Here is a 22,705-nt window from a genome sequence, read left to right on the forward strand (position 1 = left end):
AATAAGTCAAGACATAATTCTAAGAAATCTTGCTTAGAAATGTTCACTCAAGACCAAGTCCAATTAGTTTTAATTGTTAGAATCTGCATGCCATTTAAAAAGATTTATATCAGATTTCAGTCTGCAATGAAATTAATCAAATTGATTGTACAAATATGTGAGCAAGAAACTCTTTATCTTTGCATTCTTAATTTACTTTCAAGGCATATAAAAACAAGATAGAACTATAACTAATGAAAAGATTAATTTCCCATATTTAGTTTCTTCATTAATGTTGTACACATTATAAGGTATCCTTATAATCCATTAGCTTGTGCATTACATCAAATGGGCCATAATGTATAGAAAATTAGTCTTTTTAGTATCTTGCCTTCACAGCTTGCCATAATCTTTAAAATACTGATTATATTTTTATTCTGATTTTCAGTAATAGTTCACAAGGATTTGAAAACAGCATATATGATAATTCAATAAACACATTCCTGGAGAGGTTCTCTAGTTTCTTCCCATAGATCATAGCTGTAAAGTGGAGGGCTCAAAGACAGGGTTGCCAATCCCCAGGTGGGGGCAGGGGATCCCCCGGTTTGGAGGCCCTCCCCCCCACTTCAGGGTCATCAGAAAGCGAGGGGGGGGAGGGAAATGTCTTCTGGAAATTCTAGTATTCCCTATGGAGATTTACTTCCATAGAAAATTATGGAGAATTGATCCATGGGTATCTGGGGCTCTGAGGGGGCTGTGTTTTGGGATAGAAGCACCAAATTTTCAGTACAGCATCTAGTGCTTCTCCTCAAAATACCCAAGTTTCAAAAAGATTGGACCAGGGGGTCCAATTCTGTGAGCCCCAAAAGAAGATGCCCCTATCCATTATTTCCTATTGAAGGAAGGAATTGAAAAGGTGTGCCGTCCCTTTAATTGTGATGGCCAGAACTCCCTTTGGAGTTCAATCATGCTTGTCACAGCTTTGATCTTGGCTCCACCCCCAAAGTCTCCTGGCTCCACCACCAAAGTCCCCAGATATTTCTTGAATTGGACTTGGCAACCCTACTCAAAGACGCTATGTTCTGTCTTCTCAAGGCAAGGCTCCAGATACCCAATAATAAGCAGCTGTGGAAGGATACAACTCTATGTCATGGATTCTGTGTACAGCTTAAAACACTTTTTACAAATAACTGGATGATTATCTCACAAAGACACAATAACCTATTGAAGCAGCAGTGGTTATCATCCTGATATAGCTCTTCTGGTTTTCGACAGCACGGCTCTAAATACTTGCAGTAACTTTATGGAAACCGAAAAAGTCCTTTATAACGCTATAGGCGTCCCAGAGAAATCAGCTGTTGTGCAGCACTTTGAATCTGAAGACTGTAAGAAGGTGGGGAATAGGGGCTGGGACTCTGACTGCTCCATAGACAGGTTATACCTATATAATGCCGGCCAACCACCCATGTGGGTATCAAGAGCTTGAGTTTTGTCCACACGAAGTAAGGGAGCAGGCGGCTGCCCAACATGGTCGGCTTTCAGCCGGGCTTCCCTAGAGGAAGGCCGGTCCACGCAGGGATCGGAGGAACTCCTCCCCACTAGTCACCGAAAATGAAGGCGAAAGCCCGCCAAGGTAAGGCGGCCCAGAAGGCGCCGAGGGAGCCATTCTGCCTTAATCCAAGCCTTCCTCCCCCTCCCGCCCGCAGCGGCGCCTCCTTGTTGTTTGAACTCGGAACGGAAATGAGACTCGCGCCGCGCGGGGCAGAAACGGAAACAAAACACAAGAAGCAAAAAGGCCACGAGACCCCCCTCCGCCCCGGATACAGCGCGAGGCGCTTCCCTCTGCCCCCCGCCCGCTCTCTTCCCTTGGCGTCGCGCGCTCCGAACTCACCCGCCTCAGCCTCCGTCCCGAAAAACACACTTCGAGGCCTCAGCACAAGCAGAACAACGGTAGCCGCGTTTCTTCTCTCTCTCCCCCTCGGCCTTGCCACACGGAAAAGCCCTTTCCCGGAGAACTCGGAACCTTCCCTGCGAGTGTCAGCGAAGGAAAGCCGGGAACGCACTCAGGCTTGGGTGGCTTGGCCTACGCGCGGGGCCCTGGCGGGGAAAAAGCATACACACAATCCCCCCCGTGCAAGCATAAAAACTACAAGTCCCACCATCCTTTGCGAAAAGACGCAATGGACGCCACACAAACCGCCTACCAAAGAAATCAGCTTTTACGAAACTTAGACCTTTTAACCACATTTATTTTAACCCGGAAGCAAATATCTCCTCTTCCGGTTAAAGACTAAATTGCTGGAGCAGGACCTAGTGGGTTTTCTTTTCTCTTGATAGAAGATTTAAAGTGCGAGTGAGTGTGGCTCGTACATCTGTTGCTGTAAGGTGAATCCCATTGTGGGCGTGTTTTTAGGGGACAGCAGGAAGGGAAGTGTAAGTAAATTCCCAGCATTCGTTGCGCTTCTTAGAGGTGGGGCCATACTGGTTCTAGGGCAGATGTAGGTGATTGCCCCGGCTGGGTGTTGAAGGGTGAGGAGGGAGCTTTGTGGTGAGAAAATGCGGAAATTCGCCGTGTCTTTGTGTGCCTCAAAGGGGGATGCTAATCTTGTTTCCCTTTTCCTCATTCCCCCACAGATAGCAATGCTTTCTTATCCTGTAGCCTCTTAGAGCTGATTTAGCCTATTTCCCTCCCTATTTTTCGGCAGAATTATAGAATTCGTTAACTTTGAAGTAGCCCAGAGAGAATAACTGGCTTACGGCTTCCCACTGGGCTTTGTATTCAGAGATTTGAACATGGATCTTCTTACTCCAGTAAACGTTGCTTTACCCAGGATTTTTACATGCACAGGCTTAAGGGCATTTGCTCTGGTGCCCACATGTGCCATCCAAATATGTGTTGGTGTGGATTAGCGTACAAGTCAGGACAAGCAGGCTCTTTGCTGTAGTTTTAAAACTTTTTAATATAATTTGTATTTGCTTGAGTTCAGATTTTATTACCATTTGTTCTGCTTAGTAAATAATAATATTAACATTTTTAGCAAAGCTACTGATGTACAGATAGTCTCAGAAATGGGAAGGAACTCAGAGCAATATAGTTGGATCTGATTATAGGCCTACCTGTGTCTTCTGTAGTATTGAGTCATTGCAAGTGAAGTCTTTTTTAATATACTCCAAAACTTTTAGGTCTGAGACAATTGCTGGTACTTTGTCTTTCTAGCTGAATCACCTACAAATTCATCATGATTCTCCAGCAGCTCTTCAGATTTTCTTACGTTTTCCATTCTGCTGTCTCCATCCACTTACGTAGAAACATTGGTTTTTCTGCTGTTGTGTTCAATAAGGCAAAGGAACTTGATCCTGTGCAGAAACTCTTCTTGGACAAGATTAGAGAATACAACTCAAAAAGCCAGTAAGTTAATAAATAGTTCAGTAATAAATGAGGAATTTTAAGGAACCAATTATCTTGCTTCCAATTTGAAGACCATTTAAACTGTGAGATTATTGTATGAAAAAATACAAATATACTTTATATTATTGGAAGGCTTTTAAATTTTATATTCTGCTTTATAGTTCCAAGATGATCTCAAAGAAAGCAAGTTTCAATCATGGTTTATCACCTACATTAAAAAGAAAACCATTCAACACTTTAGAGATAAATATTAAATACTTAATTTAAAATATGAGGTAACAAAATAGCAACCTGGGCTGTGAGCACACATGCTAAATAATGTAGTTTCAATCCACATTCAGACCTGGGTCTCCCAGATTTTAGTCCAACACTAACCACTTCACTGAGAGCCAGTTTGATGTAGTGGTTAAGTGTGTGGACTCTTATCTGGGAGAACCAGGTTAGATTCTCCACTCCTCCACTTTCACCTGCTGGAATGGCCTTGGGTTAGCCATAGCTCTGCAGAAGTTGTCCTTGAAAGGGCAGCTGCTGTGAGAGCCCTCTCAACCCCACTCACCTCATAGGCTGTTGTGGGGGGAGAAGACATGGGAGATTGTAAGCCTCTCTGATTCAGAGAGAAGGGTGGAGTATAAATCTGCATTTCTTCGTTAAGCATGTATTGCCTTGAATAGTGAGCTTTAGTTGCTGCTAATTCTGTGCTATGACAAAATAGTGAAAAGGACAGAAAGTTTGTGTAGTCAGATTCACTATGAGTTTTAATGGATGCTGCCATTCAGACACACAAATTATTAGGCAACAGTTATTTTCAAATATACAGTTGTGTTGCTTATAGTAGCTTGAGCCCAAATCTGGCTCTGTGGGCAGGATCCTCCATCCAAACCATTATATTGCTGTGGCGTTCTTGTCAAATCACTTCCTATAAATAGAAATACATAGGTGTCCCTTAGCAGTTTAACTAAGGTTTCCACAAGAGACCATTGTAGGAGAAAAGGCAGTAATTTCTTAAAGTAAATGTGGAACCATCAAAATACATTTTACTTGCCACCTTTATAGCCTTTCCTTTTCCATTGTGTAAGTCTAGTTGTGATTACATTGATTCTTTTGCAACTGTGCTAATCTCAAGATTTCTTGCAGAAAGAAATCGTGGTTGTGTTCTGCCAGTCCATTCAGTGTAGTCCTTCCAGTCTGTGGAGCTTTCTTCTGACAAAAGTGGTTTTTCTGCCACAGGGAGACCACATTCAACAGAGGAAGGGTCCTTAGGCTGGAGGGAAGATTTCAAACTTTGCTGAGTAAACTAGTGAGGGACATGCCAGTGGATCTGTTGCCTGTTGAGAGACTTGTATTCAGTGATCTCCCCAGAAAACTGGGTGGAGAGAAGCTGTTTCTTTAGGCTCCAAGCTGGAGTTAGTGAACCCAGACAGATTTATATCTGGCAGATTTATTCAGATAGCAATGTCATATTTCTAACTGGGCCTCCTTATAAAGTTAATTCATTATTCGTTATAAAACAGTCTGTATTAGTTTCTACTACATTTTAGCCTGCTTTTCCTCCAGAAAGCTGAAGGTAACATATGGTTCCCCCAGGACTTTTTTTTTCCTGGGGGAATGCTATAGAATGGAGTTTCAGAACCGCTTTGTGGAAACAAAGTTCTCAAGAAATGTTTAAAAGTTCATGAAAGGCACCTGTATGTTTCTCCTTCATTTCTCTCTTGAGAGCTCCGGAACCTCTTTTTCCAGAAAAAAAGCTCTGGTTCCCCCTCTAATCTTATTCTTCCAGCAATATTGTTAGGTAGGTTATCATGAATGAATGACCAAAGGTCACACAATTTCATGCTTGAAATGGGGGTTTGGACTCTTATCTTCCTGTTGCAAAATGAAATTCTTGCCATTGCACCACACTTATTCTATCATATGGCTTTATCTCCTAGTTATTTTTCATTGTTCTTTTAAGATTGTTCTGGAAAATTGCAGTTCATCTTTTCGAGCTGTTTAAAGGCAACTTTATAGACTAGACAAAATCAACCATCATCTTTGTGTTCGATAAATGTCATAACTTCTGTGCAACTAGTGTATTATTTTAATCAAAAGGATTGATCATATATGTTTTATAAACTCTTGAGGTAACTACAATTTGGGGAATAGGGCGAGTTTTCAAACTGTTCCAAGACTACTGCTTGAATGCTACCTATTGCATTTGAAGGAATGCTGGTGGCCCTGTTGATGCTGGACCGGAATATCAGAAAGATCTGAATGAAGGACTTGCTAAACTCCAGCGATTATATGGTGGTGGAGACTTGACCAAATTTCCAGACTTCAAATTTGAGGGTAAGCTATAAAATTTTGTACATTGCTAATTTACAGCACAGTTCTAAGCCCACTGACTTTAATGGATTTAGAAGGGGATGTCTGTAATCCAGATGGTACTATTAGACATGTTTAAGTATGGAGAACCAATACATTTGAAATAAGACCATCTTAAGCCTTACCCACTTGTAATCAGTAGCTAAAACTGCCCTCAGCCTGTGAAACTAGATACTCAAATTCCAAATATATTTCAGTTGACTAACAATATGTTTAATATTAGATGGCAAAATATTCTGCAGTAAAGGGTTATGTATTTATTTATTTCTATTTGTATCCTGCCCTCCCTGCGAACAGGTTAGCAAGCACTAATCATCTCCCACATATCTACAAAGTAGGTTGGCTGTTGACTAAATTTTATGCACAGAAAAGCTACTTCCCCGCTGCCCTCTCCACAGCCTTCAATGGAATTGAAGGACTGCCACAGCAGTGGGAGATCTGGTGAACAGTATAATTTCCTTGATATCCAACCCAGTGTTTCAGAGACTCACCTGTATTCATATTCTCAATATTTAAAAAATAATAGATTTATTTTACCAATATATTTTAGTCTTGTCACTTTTATTTCAAGAAACTGTCCCATACTTGAGAATATGCATGGGAAAAATATGTCTAAAAGAAATAGAAGTGTTTTAATGCATGCCATTTTCTTACACTATCACAGTGTGTTCCTTATTTTGTAGTTCTTTACATAACTGAAGAATTTCATATGGTTAGGAATATGCACCAAACAGCTGAGAATGTAGGATTTTCTAAATTACTACTTTTTGCTACCAAGTAAGGATGGGCAAGAACAGGGGAAATGGTTTAATCAAATGAACCACAACTTACACAAACAACCATTTTTCTAAATCAGTTCATAGTTTGTTTGATTCAGGAGGTGGTAGAACAGCCCCCTCACAAGTTAGAGATGTCAAACTCACAGGAAGTCTTCAGCAGACTCTTCTCCACTCACCTTTCAGGTTTGGTGAAGATTGGATTTGGGATGTCTGAGTTACAGCCTCCCAAAGCAGGTGCCCACAGGAAAGCTCAACTTTAGCTTCAGATTCGGCCCCTGAAACCACAGCAAGGAACATTTTCCCAACCTGAAGAGGTGTTTTAAAAATTGTCCCAAGGGGGGGGGGGGGGAGTCCCTTAAAGCCTCCCCTAAATCAGCCACACAGCAAACAATTCTTCTTTTGCTCTCATAACAAAACTAACCCTCTCTTTGTGCTGCAAAGTGAAGGCAGCTGAGTTCGAGTGTGGTATCTATGGTAATAATTCTCTTATCGCCATGGCCAAATCGATGATGAAATTCGCTAATATTTTGAGAACAAACAATTGGCCCATCACATGTCAGTTAGTGTCTCTGGCCTCCCATTGGCTGACTTCCCCGTCGTTCCTACTCAGACCCAGGAATGTTGAACAAACTGCCAGAAGCAGTCTTACTGCAGAGACAGCCACATCTGTTAGCTCTTCTCTGTCAGCCGGCCTCAGAAAGAGCTGCAGAACACTTGCGGCCTCACGAAAGGCCCTCTCAACGGCCCACACAGATGGCCTCCCAGTACATACAGACTCCAAAGGCCGCTGCAATAGCCAGGGAGCCTGGCACTGCCTCAGAGGGTACGGCTGTCCCACTTTTACTGTCTTCACTCCTTCTCTCCCTTCTTCCCTCAGCCTTGCCCCACGATGGTTGCCTAAGGAGACAAGGGAAGCTTCATGGGGTTGTTGTTCAGATCAAAGGGGGGGAGAGGGATGAGGAGAATGATATCAGCTGCTTTGGTCCCCTCCCACCCCCCGGCACTGTAAAGGACTATCCCTTTCCTATCTAGAGGCTGCAGGGTTTCCAACTCCAGGTTAGCAAATTCCAGATGGCAGAGATCAGTTTCCCTTGAGGTGGGGGAAGGGGTGAATGCCTTCACTTGGGTAGGTAGGAAGACAGCAAAGCTGGGGGGGTGGGATCACTCGCCCAGAGGCCTTTAGTGCTACCTTTCCAAGTTGGTAGGAAATTCCTAAGGTACCACTACAGGCCTTTCCTCCTGGGGAACCACTGTTGCCAGTCTCCAGGTGAGGGTACAAAATAGGCTACACAGAGGAGGCAGGTTGCAACCAAATAAATCAAAACCACTCTGTAAAAAGAATTATTACAAAATATAATTCATACAAGGAAAAAAGTGCAATTCAGCAATCTCATAATTTTACATACCGCATGTGCATATTTATGCACAAATATACAACAATATGCAAATAGTCCAAATAATTCAGGCCCGTAGCCAGAAAATTTTCGGTGGGGGGAGGCCATGGAATAAAATTTTGGATGGAGGGGCCCTCACTCTTGCGGCCCCCGCTCTCTCCACCACCACTTCTCTTGTGGCCACCAATCTCCCTGCCGCTCTGGCAGCCCCCACACGCCTCCATGGCTCCTCCCCCTCCCACCCCGTGAAGCGCCGGCTCCTCCCGGGGCTCTTTCAAGGCCCCCCTTTGCAGATCATGTGAGCAGCGGGAAAAGCCACAGGGAGGCCAGCGCTCCTCTGCTGGCCTTCCAGCACTCTCCGGAGCTTTAGCGCTGGGGTGGCGGCGAAAGGAAGGCCAGCAAGCCCTGGAAAAGCACCTGCTGCCTCCGCTGCTTTCTCCCAGATCGCATAGGATTCCAGCCTAACCTGCCTCACAAGGTTGTTTCAGATCACACGGGAGAGAATTATGTAAACTTCATTGCCCCCCCCCCCCCACTGTGAAGAAAGACTGTCATTTTCCTATGTAGAAGCTGCAGGGAGGGGAAAGGCAATGGAAAGCTGAAATGAGAGGGGCAGATAAAGGAAAGGAGATAGGGTTGCCAATTCTAGGTTAGGAAATTCCAGGAGATTTAAGGGGTGGGGCCTGGAGATGTTGGGGTTTAAGAAGGGATAGGACCTCAGACAGATACAATGCCATTTCCTCCTGGGGAATCACTGGAAAACACTCAGATTTACAGTTGCTCTCTAGATGGCAGAGATCAGCTTCCCTTGGGGGGGGGAGTGAATGCCTTCACTTGGGTGGGTGAGAGGACGGCAAGAGTGGGGCAGTTGCCCAGAGCCTCCTTCTAGAGCCCATTGTATTTTTCTTCACCATGGGCCTTACTCCTAGTTATAGTGGTATATAATCGGCTCCAAAGAGCATATTGGGAGCTCCATGGTTGGTTCTCAAAGCTGTCAATTAATCTATGGATAACTGTTTTTGGGGTTTGTAGAGCTCTTTTGGGGTTTGTAGAGCTCTGCGTAGAAACTGATTGAATCAGCGCCAGGCTGGCTGGAGAACAAACCACAAAAATGAAACACTTGCACTTCCATGCGGAAAAAAGCAGTTCACTTTTGGGTTTGGGAATGAATCAAATGAACAAGTTCAAAACAAACCAAAGCTGGCCCAGTTCATGCCCATCCATACTACAGAGCTATCTGGAATGTACTTCATATTATCATTTCTTTATTTTCATATGGCACAATAATTTGTTGTAGAAGCAACTCAGTGAACACTGCTTTTGCAAAATAGATTTCAGTAGTTTTTGTGTCTTTGGTAGTTACCACATAATATACTTGCAGACGATTAGTTTGTAAATGTATATGGCAAACTAACCATTATGTCTTTAGAGGTATGTTTTCAAATAAGCTGACAATACTTTTCTCCTGATAGAACCCAAGTTTGAAGAAGATCAGAAGTGATGGGAAGGACATGTCTATCCCAGGTAGCAAAGTCAGGTTGGATGTGTTGCATTAGTCTGCAGCTGTAACTTAAATAAACAGTTTGTTGTTCAAATGTGTGTGCTTGAATTCAGAAGGATATATACATGGCAGTTATTGCTTTTGTTTAATTTTTTATGTTTTAAAAAATCAAAAGATTTTGTCATCATTTAGTCATCTGATAAAGTAGTCTATTTTAATATTCATTTTCTTGAGGCAGGCATAATGAGGAATCATATCAATGTATAGTATCTGGTTTGTGCAGCAGATTATTGTGGGCTGCAATTGTTAAAATGTTTGAAGTCTCATGTACTCTGAGTTGGTTTTTATGAATGCAAATTACAAGCAAGTTTATTTCTGAAATTTTTGAAAGCTTTTAGATTCCTTTAAAGGTACAAATATGATATCTGAACCAAAACAGAAAACAGGTCACACACCTGTACAATATTTGTTTGAAATAGTGGAATTGTAAATTTATTTAACTGCTTATTATGAAATTTGAAACAAGGAGATTTGATACAACTATCCATATGTTAAAATATTGATTTTTTGGCACTGCCTCAGGACTCCAAAATAAGAAAATGAATGCTCATGGGCCAGGATTGAACCAGTAAACTCTGCCACCTGATTTGTCCATGTACTTTGGAATACATGTTTAAGTATCTGTTAGATTCCACATGTAGCCCCAGATTGTGGGCCAAAGCCTTGTGCAAATAAAAACTATTTGTATAAATCCAAAGGAACCCCAGGTTTGCAGAAAAATCCAGAAAGTCTTTTTTAAAACATCTGAAGAAGAAATGTCTGTGTAAACATCACAACTTGTTGTGTTGTTATTGTATGATTGTAGAATGTTGTTAGCCGCCCTGAGCCTGCCGTGGTGGGGGAGGGCGGGATATAAATGAAATAAATAAATAAATAAATAATAAACTTCAACAAAGTATTGACTAATACCTCAAAGCTGATGTAACTGGCTATTTTGGGGAGTTTGCAACAGAAAGTAGTTCTGGTGGACTTAAAATTATTTTATAACAGGCTTATCTTTCTATATTGAGCATTGTCCTATAATGTGGGGGTCCAGAAACCCTAACCCTAACCCATACCCAAGTTTGGAGAGGCTTCAGGCTCTACCACCGATTTAGAGCATCTCCCTAAGCGTGTTGTCAGCATGCACAGAGATATAATGAAATTGTCTTTTGGGGTGTTTAACACCCCCCCCCCCAAAAAAATAATTTCAGGTTTTTCTGTGAACTTGGAGTCTCCTAAGCTTGCAAGAAAATCTGTTTAGCACTGGTGTGGCCCCAATCCAGAAATGTAGGTATCTGCAGATGGGCGATACACATCGCTATTACTATATAGATATGGCACAAGACAATCTGTTTTATATATAACATTATAGTCAACTGTTTAAAAAAATTGTCCACAGTTAGGGCAAGCCATTTTTAAGACTAAACAACTCTTGTCTAAGGGATATGTGTCCCTAAATACAAAAATGTAAGGAACTTCAGAGTGCTAACAATTTTTCCTTCTAATATTTGTATGTCAGTTTCCAAGTGATCTTTTAACAGATGCCGTTGAATGAAAAAAAAGTTTTTATGATAAAGGTACATTTTAATTATCAGCAGTGCAATCAACTCTGAAAGTAATTTATTCAGTTAATTTTTAAAGGCACTTGCTACAGTCACGATATACAAATAATTCTCAGCAACAGAATTCATAAATAGGCTTATAAGAAGTATTTTTTTAACAAAATAGCTGAAGGATACTATATTTTAACAAATTTATAAGTGCACAAGTTCACTACGTCTGACTGTGTGGTCTGCACATCAAGGCACTTGAAAGAAACACTTGGCACTGGAAATAATACATTGAACACCACCCTTCAAGTCCAGGTTGCTAGAAGATACCTTGATTTTTTCAATTAATTCATTTACAGGAGTCACCACTTTCTTCCTACTTTAATGTCTTCATTTGTACATCAGAGCAAGCACGTCCATTTGTTAGTAGAACCTTCTACGATTTCATTTGAGAAAACACTATCAGAAAATGAACAGCTTTGACAAATATGTCCTCAACTTGTAATGTTAATTCACAGCTGTTGTCATTGGTGTTCTGCATTCACTAATTTCTAAACAACACAGTTGAAGAATCCCCTTTGTACAACACTTGGTGATTCTCACAGAGAGATTGAGTTTTTTTATATAATAAAGGATTTGGTGTGCTTGAAATCCTGAAGAGGGAGGAATTAAAAAGGTAAGAAAATAACTGATAATGCAAACATTTTCAGTCACTGCTCTTATCCTATTAACCTGAAATAAGCATGGACATATAGATTAACTTAAGATGTTTCTACAGTAAAGTCAAAACATGACTGACTTCTGCTGTTTTGAAAAAAACCGTGCAGCTTTTATTAATGTTTCTTGGTATTTCAAAAAGACAAAGTAATCTGATCCCTTTATAATAATCATAATCAGATGATACACGAGCAAGTATTTCATGGCTATTACTGCTGAGTCAGTTTAGGAGCACAGTATTCCAAGAAATTGAGTAATTTGGGCTACAAGCTATGGTTGCATTTTCCTGATATCTCAATACACTATTTCGGTATGCTGAACAGAGGATGCTGTTGAGTGCTGAAAAACAAACTAATGCTTAGTTCTCATATGAGCAAGGATGGGAGTTGCAGGGGGCGGGGGTGGCCAGTGCCTTGGGAACTACCAAGCTGGTTCATAAAATGTAAACCAGTCACTGTTTGCTCTTTACAATCACAATAAGGAAGTCTCACTGTAAACTGGACTCTATACTATTGCCATTTCTGTAATTGCACTGGCACTTGCAATCATCATTTGAATGGAAATGGTTACAAGTCACCTCTATATAGCCTGATTTGCACTGAATGTTTTTGCTGCAAGTCTGAAAGCGAATTGTGTCACATGGAGACAAAGGTTGCAGATTGTATGAACAGTCCAGTGGACTTAACGAATGTGAGAATTATTCAGGGAAGGTGCTTTGGCTTGGAATTTGTGAGCTGCTTTGCCTCATGTTCATTCCCTGTGTGAATTAATCAGTTTAATGAATGACCAGAATGCCTATACATTAACTACAGTCTAATTTCAAGATAGGCTAAGTGAAGGAACTACATTAATAAGTTCCCGGAGGCATCCTCTTCTGGCAGCTGCTCATTAGAACTAAGACTGCTAGGAATAACTTTTCTGCAACAAGTGTCCCATCTCATAGTTGTAATGGGCAAGTAAGCTTACACTGTGAATGGCTTTTTTGGAGTGTCTCTACATTCATGTGTATTTCAGGCAGTAAGTGGGTGATTATATAGAAATATTTCTTGCACACAGAAAGTCCAGCATAGCATTGGAAAAGGGTTCTAGCTGTGTCTTTTAATGTGTATTTTTATATGAACTAACCTGGGTAGCTTAAGGTTGCCTGGTCTCCTCAGATCTTGGAAACTAAGCAGGGTCAGCCCTAGTTAGTATCTAGATCAGAGACCACCATGGTGAATCCAAGGTTTCTACGCAGAGGCAGGCAATGGCAAACCACCTCTGAACATCTCTTGTGCCTTGAAAACCCTTTCAGATTGCCATAAGTCAACTGCAACTTGACAGCAATTTTTTATATACATATGGGCAGGGGGAACATTCCACATTGTAAACTGGTTCTCTAATTCTCTTATTTCCAGTGAAAGTCCTGTAACAGATGTAGCCTGATTTAGTAAACCAGTTTTGTACATTACAGCTGCAAGAAAGGTACATTTCCACATGAGCTTGTATTTTCACCCTCTCTTAAAAAAAAACCAGTATGTGCACTGACCCTCCTGCCATTATGGATTTAAAATACTCACATTTTCATTTTGCATTATGCTAGGCTTAGAACTCTTCTTCCTGATCACACAATTTAAAAAAGAGTACTGTTAAAATTTTTCAGCTTCTCATTCATTCTGCTCTGGGTGTTCTAGTTCCAATTGCATTTTCATCTTCCTCCCCCCCCCCCTCCAAAGTGCTGGGGGAATAGACTACACTGAAGCAACTGGCATGCCGGAAAATAATGGCTTGTGTCATAAGGCTCCCTTCTGCCAAATAAGGAATTTTTCTGTTTACATGACTTTCTCTTCATGGAAGATTCCTCACTTAGCAGATGAAAACTTTAGGATCCCACCTCATGAGTGTTCTAAATTGGTAAAATGAAAAGGAATTTTGATGGGCCATAAATTACACAAATTGAAAATCTTGTCATTCACAAGCTCCAAAGATACAAGAATTACACTCTGCTAGCATAAGGGACATTAGGGAATGGGAGTTTGCTGGGGGCAAAAATCATCTTGTCATGCAACACTGCTTTTCTGATGCTGTTATAAAAACAGTTCAAGCTGTGTTCTCAATAAGTTAAAGTGTTTTTGTCTATAACTACTTAAATGATCAGCTGCCAAAAATAAAGAGGAAAAATAACAGTACTTACATTGAAGAATTTCTTTCTAGAAAACAGGAAGAAAGAGACAATAAGGTATGTGTTTCATTGCTATCCTTAAACTTGATACTGAACTGCAGGGAATTCAAATTTCTGTGGAAGTCTCTTTAGAACAGTATCCATTCAATGTTCTAGTTATTTAAATTACATTTGGACATGTGTCACAGTTATAAAATATATAAGTAGTTTGGCAAGAAATAATGACTGAAAGCTAATAACAAGTTCAGGCATTGTATTTGGAATTCTTTTACAAATTAGAGGCTTTTCCTCATTTCACTGCAATTCATAGTTGAACTATCAACTCCTTTCTGCAGCAATTCGCACGCTACTAGGTATACTTGGCGTCTGGTTGGGGCATACAGTCATCTGGACTCTGCTAGCTGATCTGTTAGGAATATTTATTTATTCAGTTTATGCCTTTTCTTTCTGCTGCCGAGCAGGGCTCAGGGCAGCTTCCGAGAGTTAAATATACAATAAAATCAACATTTTACAGTCTTAAAAACCAAATATTACAGTTAAAACCTGACAGCAATATTAGTCTCACAATGATAATACTGTGTGTGTAATTTTGGACAAGGATTCAAAATAACATTTGTACCAGGTTATATATAGAATAAAAGAATTGAAGCAGTCTGTGTGTCCAATCCTGCAGAAAGTTCTATGCTTATAGCACTTAATTCTGGTTGGTTCATGCTTGCATTGTAATGCAAACAAAACAAATGGTGAAAGAGTGGGGGGGGGGAGGACAGGGGAATAGAATGGGGTGTTCTCAATTTGTTCATGCTTGCATTGTAATGCAACTACACATGTCTTTAAAAAGGTGAAGGTAGTTCCCTGTGCAAGCCCCAGTCATTTCCGACTCTGGGGTGACGTAGTACAACATTTTCACGGCAGACTTTTTACAGGGTGGTTTGCCATTGCCTTCTCCAGTCATCTACACTTTCCCCCCAGCAAGCTGGGTACTCATTTTACCGACCTTGGAAGGATGGAAGGCTGAGTCAACCTTGATCCAGCTACCTGAACCCAGCTTCTGCTGGGATCGAACTCAGGTAAAAGGGGCGGAGGAGAGAAGCAGCATTGGGGGGAAAACATGCCCACGACACTGGAACAATGGGGAGTTAGAAGCAGGGCAGAATAAATGTGAAATACATTGGCATCAGAGCAAGGGTGCTGCAAATTCTCAAATGGGAAATCTGGCAAGACCAACTACAGCAAACAACCATGTAGCTAAAGTGAGGCAGGTGTTGAGTGCAAAATTAGTCTGAATGTGGAAGATCAGTTTAGAGTCTGGGTAAAAATAAAAGGAGTAAGAAACAACAGTGATATGATAGAGGCTTGCTATAGGCCACCAGAGGACTCGGATGATATACTCCTAGAACAGATTATAAAGTTCTCAAACATAGAACATGGTGGTAATAGCAGATTTCAATTATAAAGATATCTGTTGGGACTTCCGGCAATGGCGGAGTGAAGCGGACTCCTTCTCAGTGCGCGGGGAGGGTGTTCTGTTTGGTGGGAGATTGAGGGGGCCCACTATTTGAGGACACCCCTTACGGAGCTGTCTGAGACGCTCCGAAGTCCGGGGAGCTGCTGGATGTGAGGGAGAGACGAAGGTTTCTCCCCCAGGACTGGCTTCCCCTTTGACCGTTTCCCAACCAACACTGATGTGCCCAGCTGTGCCGCCGGAAAGGGGAGAGGAGAGGAAGCGTAAACTCCTTTCAGCTTACCTAGAAAGGTGCTTTCCTATATCTGGATCTTCATTCCTCGTAGCGTCAGGTTCCCTTGCAAGCCGCGGAAGAAGAACTTAAAAGAAGCCCGCCGGTGAGCGGTTTTGTTTGAAGTAGTGGGAGTGAGGTGGAGTTGGTGAGTGTGCGGCGGCAAATGGCGGAGTGCGGGTGCTCGGGCGAGAGCGAGGCACGTAGTTGTTTTTCTTAACTTTTGGTGGATCGGCTGAGCGGCGTGGTGAACGAGCGGCTCTAAAACGTTCTTTTTTGGAGGGGGAAGAAGCAAACTGGGGGTGAGACGAACTGAGTTTGTTGGGTTATTTTCCTTTTTCCTGCTGGATTTGGTGGGGGCGATCGGGGGAGAGACGGAGGGTGAGGTGCAATGGCCGATTCGAGCCGAAGAGGGACTGAGGCGGAAGTTTAGAAAGTGCAGGAACCGGCCGGAATCTGAACGGTATTTTGTGTGAAACTTTCCCCACCTTGACTCTGACTCTTTTTGGACTCCTCCGTTCTTGGTTCCTCTTCCCCTCTCTAAGCAATTGTTACTGAAGATCGGCTTCTTTCCAGACAGATTTTATTATTATTTGTGGCAAGGATCAGCTTTGTTCCCTGTGTTTCTGCGCTCTAGAGCCAACTGCAGGCTGGCTGAAAGGGTAGAGTGGTAGTTTTTAGCAGCTATGGCTGTGGCTACGCTCTATTGAAGATTTTGGGTGCTTTTTGGATTATAAAATGCCTTTTGCTTAGCCACCTTGGAACTTTCCCTCTTCCGTCTGATCTGCGTTTATGGGTTTCTGAGTTAACTGCAAGCTGTTTAAAAGGGTAGAGCTGTAGCTTTTAGCAGCTATAGCTGTGGCTACACTCTATTGAAGATCTTGGGTGCCTATTGGATTACAGTTTACTCTCTCCAAGTTACTTTGGGAACTTTGTTTGCCTCTTCTGAACTGTACTCTTGCTTTTATGAACTGTACTCCTGCTTTTATGAACTACCTTTGGAGCCCTGAAGTACCAACTTATCAAGGCTGCTCTTATTGAACTATTTTTTATCAGAACTTTGAAGTATCAATTGGCTAGGGCTGAGAACAGTGCTAATCTATCAAACAAGGGCATAAATAGAGCAGTGAAGAGAGAAGAAAGAAGGGAAGAGAGAAGGCAGAAGAAGGAAGAAAGAACCGTTAAGATAAGACAGTGATTTTGGGGGGCAACTTGGGGAGCTTTGTGTTTAATCTTCTGGCCTAAGTGAATGGTTTAAATGTTTGAAGAGTAGTAGAACAATTTAACTGAACTTAATACTTTTTAAATTGTTGGATTCATCTGTTTTATCTCTGGTTGGGTATTCTTTCTTGCTTTGTGTTCTCTATTGAACTTCCCCACTGTCTTTTTCAAGGCACCTGGAAACTTTAAGCTGCCAATTGAATTTAAGAACTTAAGAATTTAAGAATTATTGGTGAATTGATGGTTATTGAATGGTGATTGGATTTAGCACTGTTTAGTAGTAATTTTGTAGACTTAGTATTCTGAGTAGATTCTTGGGAGGCTCAACCACCATGACAGAAACAAAGATTAAAAAATTTCTGCAAGGTACCCCCCCGGCTGGAGGAGTAAGAGCAGGCCCAACAGGGTCAGCAGGCTCAGCACCGGTTCAGCAAGATGCCTTGGAAAAACTACAAAATATGGTTTCTGCGGGTTTCAAGCAGAATCAAGAAGCCCTAGAGGGGCTGAAAACTGATTTGATGTATCAGGTTAAAAAAACTAATGAACAATTGGCAGAATTTCAAAAACAACTATTGGCCAATACTCAGCAAGTTCATGGACTAACAGCCAAAGTCGACAGAATGGAGGAGCGTGATAGACAGACCGGCACGTTAGTCAGGGAACATCAAACAGAAATTATGGAGCTGGAGGACCGCGTGATGCGATTAGAAATGGAAAAGGCGGCAACGATCCTGCGTTTCCAAAATCTGCCTGAAGAGAAGGAGGAGGACTTAATCTATAAAATTATGGATATCCTAAGAGTTGATGATGAAGAATTACTGGAGGATGGCCCAAAAGACATCCTCTGGGCCAAAAGAGTGTCTTCAACTTACACAAGGAAATACAAACTTCCTAGGGAGGTGCAAGTCAAGTTTGCACGCCCAGAAATTACGGAGAGGATTTTACGGAAAGCTAGAGAATGTGAATTCAATTGGAAAGAAACCAAGATTAAAATTCTGAAAGAAATACCTTGGAGTGTGAGACAGCGGAGATTTAAATTTAAGAAACTATCTACTTGGCTAATTCAACATGAAATTCAATTCAGATGGCTGATCCCACAAGGTTTGTTTTTCACATTCCAAGCCAAAAGATTTAATATTACCACAGAGGCAAAGATGGAAGAATTCTGGAATGAACATGTGAAACCTAACGGATCTGATTCAGGAGAAGAACAGGAGCAAGAAGACTCCCCAAAACCTCTTGAGGGGGCGATTCCGAAAAAGAAGCACGAAAAGATCAAGACTAGACTTCAGAGCAGGAAAGACTTAGCCAATATACCGGATAGTAAGGATCTTCCAAAATGAATTCCAAACTGGGTACCAAAATACTTTCTCTGAACATAAACGGCTTAAATGAACCTGGCAAAAGAAGGAAGACATTCCAACAGTTGAGAAAATCGGATGCTCAAATTATTTGTCTGCAAGAAACTCATATTAGATATGATAATCGGAAGTACCTAGAAAATAAGAAATTAGGAATTTTATATTCCTCATGTGATCCATCCAAAAAGAAGAAAGGAATCGCGATTTATGTTTCCCAACATATCAAGTCAAATTGCCTATACTCGGATGACCAAGGAAGAATTATCATAGTAGAAATTGAATTGAACGGACTTAAAATAATACTAGGGAACATCTACGCCCCCAATGACAACCAAGAAAAATTTTACCAAGCCTTGTATCTTAAACTGAGCGAATTCAATTCTGATAGGTACTGTATTGTGGGAGATTATAACGCAGTATTTGATATAAAAATGGATAAGAAATACGATGATCCGCAGAAGAGAAAGAAAAACCGTAATACAGTGCCGAATTCCTTTTTGCAAATGGTTGAGGAACTTAATTTGGTGGATGCGTGGAGAACAAAAAATCCGGTTACCACAGACTTTACGTTTTATTCTCACGCACATAAAACCTGGTCAAGAATTGATATGTTTTGGATATCTTTAAATATGATTCTCTCGGTCAGTCAGGCTGATATTCTCCCACAATCATATGCAGACCATAACCCAATTACGTTAATTCTGGAGCAGCAATCAAGAAATCCTCGATGGACTTTAAATTTGCCAATCTTAAGAGAAACACAATTTGTAGAATCAGCTAAAGAAGAAATTCAAGAATTCTTCAAGATTAATGTGGAAAAAGATACCAAAGTCCCAGTTATTTGGGATGCATTTAAGGCTTTCTTTAGAGGTGTTGCTATTAGATATACAGCGAGGAGGAATAGAGAACGTAAGAAAGCGTACAATGATCTCATAATGAAACTGCAACATCTTGAGAAGCAACAGAAAGCGAGAAATCCAAAGGAGGTGAAGGCCAAAATTAGTTTCATTCAACACAAGATTAATATTTTATTAGCAGAAGAAATCGAAAAAAAATTAAAATGGACAAGACAAAACCACTTTGAAAATGCAAACAAAGTGAGTAGATGGCTGGCATACAAATTAAGGAAAGAAAAGGAGAAAAAGATCATTAAAATCCTGAAAAGTGAAACCAATGAGGACTTATTTCAAAACTCTCAAATGGGAATCGTTATCCGAAATTTTTATAAGAACCTTTATAAGAAACAAAAAATTGAACAGTTAAATCAAGAAGATTACATAAAGAGAGTGGAGGTACAAAAACTAACTAAAGAACAACAAGTAAGTTTGGACAGTCCCATCTCAATACAAGAAATTGTGCAGGTAATTAAAACTCAAAAAAGTAATAAGACCCCAGGTCCGGATGGTTTACCGATTGAATTTTTTAGAACATTTGAAGATTTATTATTGCTACCTTTTAAGAGAGTTATTGAGGAGGCTTATAATACAGGGGTGATCCCGGATTCTTGGAAAGAAGCTTTAATTACACTTATTCATAAAGATGGCACTGATCCAGTAGAAGTCAAAAATTATAGGCCAATTTCACTTTTGAATAGCGACTACAAGATTTTTGCAGCGATACTCGCAAATAGATTGAAGAAAGTAATTCCAAGCCTGATTCATGAAGACCAAACTGGTTTTGTCCCAGGAAGATTAATGAATCAGAATGTGAGACTTTTGTTGAATGTAATTGAATATTATAAGGAACATCCGGATAAAGAATTTGCGGCAATTTTTGTTGATGCAGAAAAAGCCTTTGACAATGTTAATTGGAATTTTATTAAAGCTATATTGTCTGCAACTGGATGTGGTGAAAGGTACATCAGAATGGTGGAAGCGGTGTACTCAAAACAAATAGCAAAAGTGAGTTTTAATGGAGTAATGACAGACTCAATAGAAATTGAACAAGGTACAAGACAAGGCTGTCCTCTCTCTCCTTTACTTTTTATCTTAACGTTGGAACCGTTGATTAAGAAGATTAGAGAGGATACCCGAATTCAAGGTACAAGAATACACAGTATAGAGTTGAAGACTTTGGCATTTGCGGACGACCTCGTATTCATTTTGGAACAACCTGTTTCTTCGATACCTCTTTTGAAACAACAAATAAGAGAATTTGGCGAAGTCTCTGGCTTTAAGTTGAACGCTGCAAAGACTAAAATTCTATCCAAGAATATGACTGAGGACCAGATCCGGTTACTTGAGGAACTGTCAGGATTCAAACATGAGAAAAAAATTAAGTATTTGGGAATTCATCTTACAAATGATCTAAGGACTTTGTATAGAGACAATTATGAAAAAATATTAAAATCGATTCGTCATGACTTAACCAATTGGAAAGATCTTCAGATTTCACTTTTGGGCAGAATTGCAACAATCAAGATGAATATCCTCCCGAGAGTCCTGTTCTTGTTTCAGACAATACCAATTATGATACCCAAAATTTTTTTTCAACAACTTAATACCATGTCTAAGACTTTTATCTGGCAGGGCAAGAAGGCTAGAATTAAACTGAAAGTTTTACAAGACAGTAAGTTAAGAGGCGGCCTAGCTCTCCCAGATTGGAACCTATACTATAAAGCATGTGGCATGGCGTGGCTAAGAGATTGGTGTAAACTGGACAATAAGAGACTGTTGATCATTGAAGGCGCTGGCCGGGGTGAAGGGTGGCACAACTATATGTGGTACCATGCTCCTGCAAAAACGGGTCATTTCCTTAGGCATGAAATAAGAAGATCCTTGTACAAGATTTGGAGTGATATCAAGCTACAATATTTCTATACTCCCAAGTGGATATCTCCGATTGAAGCTTTGACTCACCCCAATCTGTATAACTGGGACAGCCCACAGGACTATGCATATTTATTGAATGATAAAAACGAACTGATTGAAGAAGAGATTGGCAAGTTAAGTTGGTGGCTTCAGTGTCAACTAAGATCAAGATTTCGGGCTGATAAAGAAAAAGGTTTTGTGAACACACAAATTGAGTTAGATTTGATTATAGAATCTAAGCAGAAAATGATCTCCAAGGTGTATGATTGGCTGCTACAAATTAAGATGAGTGACGAAGTGGTGAAGGAGACATGGATCCGTTGGCTCCAAGACTTTGGCTATAACATAGATTTAGAGGAATGGGAGAGATTATGGAAACAGAATTTAAAGCTGATAAGACCAGCAGATCTTAAAGAAAATTTATATAAAATGGTTTACAGGTGGTATCTTACACCTAATAGATTGGCAAAAATCTACCCCACATATTCAAACAAGTGCTGGAAATGTCGAGAAGTTAAAGGCTCTTTATTCCACATATGGTGGCAATGCAAATCAGCTAGAAAGTATTGGGTGCAAATTAACATCTGGACTCAAAAAATTTTAGAAACACAAATTACCCATGTGCCGGAACTATATCTCTTGAACATTTGCAGGCAGAAAGTGCCGGTAACAAAGTTGAAATTGCTAATGTATATAATTACAATTGCCAGAATACTATATGCCAAGTATTGGAAAGGTGAGAAAACCCCGAACAGAGAAGAGTTTATAAATAAACTATTAGAAACCGCTGAGGCCGACCTAATGTCCACAAGATTAAGAAATGGAAATGTGCAGAAGTGTCAGGAGGAATGGGATCCTGTGTACAAATGGGCTAAAAGTAAAGGATTTGACACGGAGTAACTATATTAAAACATGCCATAAATACTATCTAAGGAAAAGGTTAATGTTTAGTTTTAAACTACCTTATGTAAAGTACAGCTGAAATAATTGTGAAATTATAATTAGAAAACTTGTTCTTATTTTATCGAAACCTCTCCTCCCCCCCAGTGTGCTTGGTTGGGTAAGGGGGAATGGATGCTTGTATTTTGTCTATGGCCTAGCTTTTCATTAGGCTATGTACTATTTGTATGTGTTGCTTGTTGGTGTATATTTGTTCTTTTTCTTTCTCTTGTCTATGTATTGTTCTTTTCTATCTCAATAAAATGTAAAATTCCTAAAAAAAAAAAAAAAAAAAATATAAAGATATCTGTTGGAAATCCAACTCTGCTAAAAAGGAAAGGTCAAACAAATTTCTGACTTGGTCTTGCTGGCAACTTCATTTTCCAGAAAGTGGCAAGGGGATCTATCTTGGACTTGATTCTCACCAATAGGGAAGAACTGTTTGACAAGGTGAAAGTAGTGGGCACTCTGGGTAGTAGTCATCACCATGTAATTTTTGAATTTACAGTCTTGGGAAAGGGAAAAGCTGTATGTAGTCAGCATATAGGTTGGACTTCAGGAAAGCAATTTTTGACAAACTTATTATGCTTAGTAGAATCCCATGGCCAGAAATACTTACAGAGAAGGGAGTTCACGAGGGGTGTTCCTTAAAACTGAAATGCTGAAGGTCCAACCTCAAACAATTTGTGTGAGAAAGAAAAATGAGCCTAAAGAAGCCAAGCTGGCTCCATAAACAGCTCTCTAA

At 40.5% G+C, this 22,705-nt stretch overlaps 3 protein-coding genes across 3 annotated transcripts in view; 1 reads left to right on the top strand and 2 right to left on the bottom strand.

Moving 5' to 3' along the window:
* GABPA (GA binding protein transcription factor subunit alpha) overlaps positions 1–2,361 on the bottom strand; it is a 29,278-nt gene extending 26,917 nt beyond the window's left edge. The window contains exon 1 of the mRNA XM_060234380.1: positions 1,871–2,361. The gene's annotated coding sequence lies outside the window, so the exon portion shown is untranslated. The remainder of the gene's footprint in view (positions 1–1,870) is intronic.
* An 801-nt stretch (positions 2,362–3,162) lies between these two features.
* Positions 3,163–9,517, top strand: ATP5PF (ATP synthase peripheral stalk subunit F6). The gene is made up of 3 exons (XM_060234382.1): positions 3,163–3,388; positions 5,589–5,713; positions 9,395–9,517. The coding sequence occupies exons 1-3, from the start codon at positions 3,219–3,221 to the stop codon at positions 9,421–9,423; spliced, it is 324 nt and encodes a 107-aa protein (XP_060090365.1). The 5' UTR covers positions 3,163–3,218; the 3' UTR covers positions 9,424–9,517.
* A 3,939-nt stretch (positions 9,518–13,456) lies between these two features.
* The window catches only part of JAM2 (junctional adhesion molecule 2), a 64,053-nt gene continuing 54,804 nt past the window's right edge, over positions 13,457–22,705 (bottom strand). Inside the window, exon 8 of the mRNA XM_060234383.1 lies at positions 13,457–13,921. Within this exon, the coding sequence (XP_060090366.1) occupies positions 13,902–13,921 (20 nt within the window). The 3' untranslated portion in view covers positions 13,457–13,901. The remainder of the gene's footprint in view (positions 13,922–22,705) is intronic.

The sequence above is a fragment of the Heteronotia binoei genome, chromosome 3 (genome assembly GCF_032191835.1).
Source record: "Heteronotia binoei isolate CCM8104 ecotype False Entrance Well chromosome 3, APGP_CSIRO_Hbin_v1, whole genome shotgun sequence".
Taxonomy (NCBI): Eukaryota; Metazoa; Chordata; class Lepidosauria; order Squamata; family Gekkonidae; genus Heteronotia; species Heteronotia binoei.

Coding starts and splice junctions, on each gene's coding strand:
- ATP5PF (XM_060234382.1), top strand. CDS start 3,219: ATGATTCTCCAGCAGCTCTTCAGATTTTCTTACGTTTTCCATTCTGCT. Junction 3,389..5,588: donor GAATACAACTCAAAAAGCCA/GTAAGTTAATAA, acceptor TTGCATTTGAAG/GAATGCTGGTGGCCCTGTTG. Junction 5,714..9,394: donor TCCAGACTTCAAATTTGAGG/GTAAGCTATAAA, acceptor TTCTCCTGATAG/AACCCAAGTTTGAAGAAGAT.